The 7,297-nt window shown below is 38.6% G+C and overlaps 1 protein-coding gene across 4 annotated transcripts in view; it reads right to left on the bottom strand.

Moving 5' to 3' along the window:
• Positions 1-3,444: 3,444 nt before the first annotated feature.
• LOC107672134 (uncharacterized) overlaps positions 3,445-7,297 on the bottom strand; it is a 5,870-nt gene continuing 2,017 nt past the window's right edge. Inside the window, exons 2-8 of one of the 4 annotated variants that reach the window (XM_016465231.1) lie at positions 5,968-6,136; positions 5,707-5,872; positions 5,402-5,590; positions 5,221-5,289; positions 4,973-5,065; positions 3,938-4,074; positions 3,445-3,602 (exon numbers count right to left, since the gene is read on the bottom strand). In XM_016465231.1, the coding sequence (XP_016320717.1) occupies positions 3,540-3,602; positions 3,938-4,074; positions 4,973-5,065; positions 5,221-5,289; positions 5,402-5,590; positions 5,707-5,872; positions 5,968-6,136 (886 nt within the window). In that variant the 3' untranslated portion in view covers positions 3,445-3,539. The remainder of the gene's footprint in view (positions 3,603-3,937; positions 4,075-4,972; positions 5,066-5,220; positions 5,290-5,401; positions 5,591-5,706; positions 5,873-5,967; positions 6,137-7,297) is intronic. The other 3 variants (XM_016465234.1, XM_016465232.1, XM_016465235.1) reach the window with 3 other exon arrangements.

The raw sequence follows: 7,297 nt of genomic DNA, 5'->3' as shown, positions 1-7,297 counted from the left end.
AAGTGAAGAGTACCAATCCGAGGTAGAAATGCCAGCCTTCTTCAGCAGATAGCTGAATTGTGGTCCACAATCTCACCCTGGAACCTGAATTGGACTATCTTCAGAAGACCCAGAAGTAAACTTCCAGCTCACTCCTAACGAACTCATCAAAGACCTCCGTTATCTACCGCATCAGCACCCTTGTTCAGCAATCGAAGCCAATGCAAGTAATCGTTTACAATTATTTAGATGCGTGTTTAAGTTTCAGCCCCTTTTAATGGGGAGCCGTATGCGATGGCAGACCAGTCTTCGGGATGTGGTCAGAAACGGAGAAGTTGTGGCACATAAACTGTCTGGAGCTCCGTCCTATACACCTAGCACTCGAGTGCGTTCTCCCAGACATTCTCCACAGTCATGTTCTCATCAGCATGCACAGCATGACAGTGGTAGCGTTTATAAATCACCAAGGGGGCGTGAGCTCGCGGCCGCTGCTGCGGCTGGCGTGAGACCTTCTTCTGTGGGCAGATCGACACCCCCTCTTCATCCGGGCTGTACATGTCCCCGGACGCCTGAATTACGGCGAGGATTTACTGTTGAGGGGCGGGGTAATCCACGGGGAGTGGAGATTACATCCTTTGACAAGTATGCTTTTCCTCCAGTGAAACTTCTGCCTCGCATGCTTTGCAAAATCAGAGAGGAAAGGGAATCTGTTCTGTTAGTGGCACCGAAATGGCCCAATCAGCCATGGTTCCCAGAACTGGTGGAGATGCTAGAAGCCCTCCGTAGACTATCCCGCTGAAGAGAGACCTCTTCTCTCAAGCACAGTTAACAATATAGCATCCAAATCCAGAGTCATGGAGCCTTCATGTCTGGCCACTTGACGGAGCTTGCCATTAACAGATGCACTTCTTCAGCGCGTGTTGAACACTATCGCTGAGGCTAGGGCTCCTTCCACTAGACGTCTTTACGCACATAAATGAAGAGTTTTCACAAATTCAACTACCCAATACCAATAATTCTTGCCTTCTTTCAAGAGCCAAAAAAAAAAAATTCCCTTCGAGGCCATACATTCAGCGAGCTTGCGTGCGCTCTCTCTCAAGACAGTGCTACTGCTCGCGCTGCCTCTGTTAAATGAGTGGGGGACCTGCAGGCGCTGTCAGTTGACGACTCGTGTATTGAGTTCGGGCCAGGTGATTGCAGACTCAACTTAAAGCCTAGGAAGGGTTATGTGCCTAAAGTGCTTTCGACTCCATCTAAAGCGCAGGTCATAACACTATCTGCTTTCCGTCCCGAAATACTGGCCGGGCCGGAGCCGCTTAATACACTTTTGCTGTGCCCTGTACGTGCGGTGCGCATTTATATCGAGCGCTATAGACAGTTCAGGCTCTCGGACCAGCTATGTGTATGCTTTGGAGAGCGCACAAAAGGCCTGCCTGTGTCCAAGCAAAGGCTGTCACACTTTTGCTTTGGCTTATCATGGCTCTAAGGGCGTGAGATGTCCTATAGGGGTTCAGGCCCACTCAACCCGCGGACTCGGGCAAATGGCATATCTATTCAGGACATTTGCATGGCGGCAGGCAGGTCGTCACTCAGCACTTTTGCGAGGTTTTATAACCTAAATGTGTCGTCACTTGCCTCACATGTGCCGCGCCCCCCTTGACTTTTACATGGTTTCGACAAGGTCTTGTAGACCTGAGCTGTTTAACAAGAGTGCCAATATCATTGCCGCTCTCATTACGTTTCCGTATGTGAAACTTGACATACTTAGTCGAGCCAGGCTCCATCGCTGTGACACCGCGGGATTTTATACATTCCCATAGCAATGTAGAGTGACCGAATCGAAAGGGAACACTCTTGGTTACTCACGTAACCTCGGTTCCCTGAGATGAGGGAACGAGACATTGCACTTACTGCCATGTCACCTAGCTCAGGATCTTAGAATGCCAAGTTGCTTCAGTCAAGATTCTGAATAGATGACGTACAAGTGCTGCTTTATATAGAGTGGGTGACCCTCATATTTTGCGCGCTTGAACGCCATTGGCCAGTTTCACTGGCGTGATTCAATAAGGCTTCAGTAGTATTTAGAGGAAAGGGTAATTCCCATAGCAATGTCTTCCCTCATCTCAGGGAACCGAGGTTACGTGAGTAGTGCATAATCTGGCAGGGTGCAAATTTCGGCACTACACCGGCAGATTCTACGAAGGAGCGTCTGGAGGGCTTGCAGCAACCACATGTGTCGACCCCGGGCTGGACTCCGCTTCGTTCACGGTGAAAGCCGATCCGGCGATCCACAGCACAAGAGCTTGTAACACTCAAAAGAGAAAGGAAAAATTGAAATCGCATCATATGACCCCTTTAATTAATGTTAACAACTTGAACATTTTCCAGTATTACCATTACCATCTATAAATTGTACAAAATATGAACAAACATTTTTTTATTTTTATTTTATGTGATATGGTGGAAGTTATGCTTGACAAATCTTGTCAAGCATGAATAAAAAGTAATTATAAATGTTAAATCAAAGTAGACCTCGCCAACATTTGAACATGGATCATAGATGTCACTTCCTCTTCATTTCACAGTTCACTATTATTTTGAGGTAATAATTTACTTTTAAAAGTTATTTTTTTTATATACACAAACGTGATTACACATTTTATCATGGCAAAATTTGAATTTTAATAAATTTTTTTGTTTAAACATTTGTATTATATTATTCTGGCAGGGCATTACACATGCCCTGATTCATTGATTCAGAGATCCTTTGAGGCTTTTCAAGCTTAGTTGCAGTCTTTTAGGCCTACAGCATTACCTAAAGTGATTTGGAGAATATGCCCTCCTATAATGCCCACTTTCTGACTGTTTTAATTATTTTTATATTAATATATATTTAAAAGATTAAATTATAAAATATTATAAACATTTTCAAATTTATATATTATTTATATTTTATATTTTTAATTATATTAATTTTTATTGTTTTTAGCACCTTTTGATATTACAACAAGAACAGTCATATCCACCTTATTTGCAACGTGGAAGTACTTTCTTTGAATGTACGAGACTTCCGATTAATTGGTAAATAAAGAATAACAAAGTGCCGTAAACGGTAAAACTATTTGCACTACAAACAAGTGCTTTTATGATTGTCATAATAAATCAAAATGATATGATAACAAAAACCAGTGTGCTATATAAAGAAGCAAAAATGAAAGTGAAAGCCTCGTACAATCAAGTTACAAATGGCTAAAATTATGGTAAAAAAAGGGTGGATATCTCTATCTTTTTCCTCACTCTTATCAGTTATGCTGCATGTAGTAGTCTGAGCACATAATGATGCTGTATTTATAACTCACCTTCACGCTCTGTCAGTGAGCTTCTTATAAAACAGTGCTGCCCCATTCAGGTAAAGGCAAAATACTAATTAAACAGGGAAGCTTTATTTCACACTAACACTTTTCATTCATTGACTGACTTTATTAAAAGTGGAAAAATTAGTGGATTCGTAAGCTCAGTATATTGACTGATTGAAAATGCTAAATAATGTGATGCACATATCATTTATATAATTTACGAAGGGTAAATTTTCCATTAAGTTTGGGTATCTTCAAAATATTCATCTGAAAAGAAAAAGAAACCAACTTAGAAAGGCACAATGAAAACATTATGTATATATATATATATATATATATATATATATACTTTTTTATTATTATTATAATTTTTTTTAAGACTAAAAGACTGGCTGCAATATAACAAAGAGTGAAAAATTGAAGGGGGTCTGAATACTTTCCGTACCCACTGTATATATATATACTTTTTTATTATTATTATAATTTTTTTTAAGACTAAAAGACTACCATTAGGTCACAGAATTGAAAAGGTATTGTTTCATTTTTGGGCAAAATGCATTCAAGTACTAAGACACATTAGCATCAACTCTTCCTGTTCTCACCTCAATGAGACTCTTGAGGGTTGTGCCTTGGCATAATATACTTGTTTTCCAGGACTTGCATGATTCTTTTCCACCCATTTCCTCAAACATATAAGGGGAGATCATTTCTCTGCCACATTTAATGCAGTCCCTCTTTCCTGAGAATAAAGGTGAATTTTGATATGCGTTAAGACATTTGTGTAAATGATCTACAGTGGGTAGCAACAATGTGATTTTTTAAAGGGGGTGATGCTTTTCTATACCCACGGTATGGATAGATAATTTTCATCAATTAGTTAGAAAATGTATTTGAATATTAAATAACTGTAGTGTTATAAGTCATGTTGGAAAAAATACACAAAAAAAAACAGAAAGACAATAGATCACATTGTAAAAATATGTGGTTTTATGGCAATTGTAACATCTGAAAAATACATTTTGTTAAAGGAATCGTTCACCCAAAAATTTGCTGAAAATTTACTCACCCTCAGGCCTTAAAAAAAAGACTCATGTACAACTTTTTTTTTTTCATCAGAACAGATTTGGAGAAATGTAGCATTACATCACTTGCTCAACAATGGATCCTGTGCAGTGAATGGGTGCCGTCACAATGAAAACATCTTTGATGATTTTGTTTCTTACAAAAACAGCTTTTCACTTAACATAACATTAATTGATGGACTGGGGTGGTGTGGATTACTTGTGCATTATTGTGATGTTTTTATCAACTGTTTGGACTCTCATGACAGCACCCATTGGTGAGCAAGGCCATCTTTTAAGGCCTGAGGGTGAGTACATTTTTAGCAAATTTTATTTTTTGGGTGAACTGTTCCTTTAACCCACTTTATGTCAATTAAATGCACAACAAAAATAATAATAATAGGCCTGATGTCAGGAAAAAATAGCAAACAAAGAAAATTAAAAATGGCTATTTTGAAACACCTATGTGGAGATTAAAACAAAAGAGCATAAATGCAGGACTCTTTATTGTTATAATGTTATAGTGCACAGAAGGTTATGCTGCTTTGAGATATTTAAACATTGAGGGTAACTTACTTTTATACAATGCTTTTCTGTCCAATAAGGCCTTTTTATTCCCACATGTGACAGGAAGCATTTTCTTGTGTTTATCCATGTTCCAAAGATCCTCTTAGGGAGAAGAGGGTAAAACGCATTTAATTAAAATGAACAAGTTGTTTTACATGTTTCATTTTTGTTATAAATATAATGGAGGGAATGCACATAAAGTGTCCAGCAAATGTGTTTTCACGCCAAAAGGAGTTTGTCCAAAAATGAATAGCAACCTGCTTTACTATGCAAGGACGGACGGAAAAACGACAATTCTGTGCTGGAGTCTGAAGAGCTCTGAAGATCTGGAGAATTTTTCGAAATACAAAACAGAATGGTTTCAGAACTTAATGTAATTATTTAGACAGACAGACAAAAAGTCAGGCTGGTCAATCAATTATCTGACTTAGAACTCACCTCTCTCCACGTGTTTATCTGTCGTCCTCTGGCTGCTAATGCTTTGTGATGATGGTCCAGCTTGGTCACTCACAGAGTTGCTCTCTGTCCTTCTCTTTTTAACCTCTCTTTCTTTTCCTGTGCCTCGATCCTCAACTCTTTCTCTTATTTTTTTCTTTGGCTGACTCTTAAGAGCTGAGGAATTAGAAACTAGAATTAGAAAATAAATCAGCAATGCTGAAGACCTCAGTGTAATATTAAAACAAAAGCACTCTCAGATGGTGAGACAGACAGACTGATAGATAGCAAGACATATGCTTTCTTACAGTTCATCAGAGCTGCAGTGATGTCAGAGAGTTGAGAGTAACGCTGTAATATATGCTCCTGGGCCACACATTCCCAGTACTTTCTAACATTCTTCTTTCGACGTTTTTCAATATAATCCAATGCACAATACACACCATTATCATCACCAGTGTTCTCAAGCTTTTGCTTAAAAAAAATTTAAAAAAAAAAGGCAAAAATGTTCAATCTTTTTGCTTCTATATTGATGTATTATTGGTCTGAAATGTTAAGATCATGCTTACATAAAGCTCATCTGTAATGAGTCTATTGTCCTTGAGATGTCGGAGAAACATCAACGGCTCTTCTATTGTAGACATCTTTGTCTTGTTTTGGCAGAAAAAGTCAAACAACTTTTCATCTGTGAAAAATCCAAAGTCCACAGTGTTGTTGTTTTTAATTTTGTTTCTTCTGCTAAAAAAAGAACACATTTAGAATGATTGAATTTGTGATGTGTACCTATGAATTTAGCAGTTTAATTGTATTTTATTTATCAGACACAACAAGCATCCAGCCTTCAGTGACTCATTGTAATGCAATTACAACCCTGTCGCATACTACATACACTTTATAGAAAATATGAAAAAATATAGTTTTACAGACACTATATGGGTGACTACCAGTCCTTAAAGTGTGTTGCAGCAAATAGGAATATTGTGCGGTTGGAGTGAGACAAATATCCTCACGTGTTTAAAGAGGTCATATGATGCGATTTCAATTTTTCCTTTCTCTTTGAAGTGTTACATATGGAACGATATTCCGGACAATTTTTAAATAGAATAGCAAATTGTATTTTCAATTGCGTTTTCAATATGTGGACGCATAAATTGTGACATAATCCAAATGCAATTGCAAATCCTACATTACCGTTTGCATTTTCGCTTTCGCGAACGCACAGTGACTGCCAAATTTCAAATGAAAAAGCAAAGTCCATTTGCAACCGTATTTCCCATGTCTTAGGAGTTATGAGCCTATCATATTTAAATAGCAATATTAATTACCACGTCTGCTTTTTCACTCTCGCTGCGTCGCGCATGTAACCTGCCAAAACTCAAATTGAATCGCAATTCCTTTTGCATTTGAATTTCCAATGTCTACATGTAAAGCTGCCAATCAATGTGAGGGGGCGGGACTATACTAGGGGGCGTGTTTGTATTGGGAGGTGACGTCACTCACAGATGACCGTGCCGAGTGCTCTGATCAATGGAAGTAATCGGTAAAGGCTCCGCTAAAGGCAGCTACCAATCAGTTTTGTACCTGTGTGAAAGAAAAGACAGTGCAACCTTCTTGGCACAATACATAATTCTGTCTTTTTTACCCCAAATGTAGCGATTATCCCCTGCTAACAGCTGGAGCCACAACGATACGCACAATAGGTCAATATTCACTATTAACCAAACGCTTTTCACCTGTCTCAGCATCTCTCACTGTTTACACTCACTTACACTTTTAATCCATAATAGAGAGCGCGTCACACCTGCCTCAAGACCTTTTACCGTTTGCACTCCCCTTGATGCACTTAAATATTCGAACAGAGCAAATCTACACATATTTACCTATTTGCCACCTATATCT

The sequence above is a fragment of the Sinocyclocheilus anshuiensis genome, unplaced genomic scaffold (assembly GCF_001515605.1).
Source record: "Sinocyclocheilus anshuiensis isolate Anshui unplaced genomic scaffold, SAMN03320099.WGS_v1.1 scaffold12, whole genome shotgun sequence".
In the NCBI taxonomy this organism is placed as follows: Eukaryota; Metazoa; Chordata; class Actinopteri; order Cypriniformes; family Cyprinidae; genus Sinocyclocheilus; species Sinocyclocheilus anshuiensis.
The sequence above is the reverse complement of the archived record's forward strand: the minus strand, read 5'-3'. Positions and strand labels throughout refer to the sequence as shown.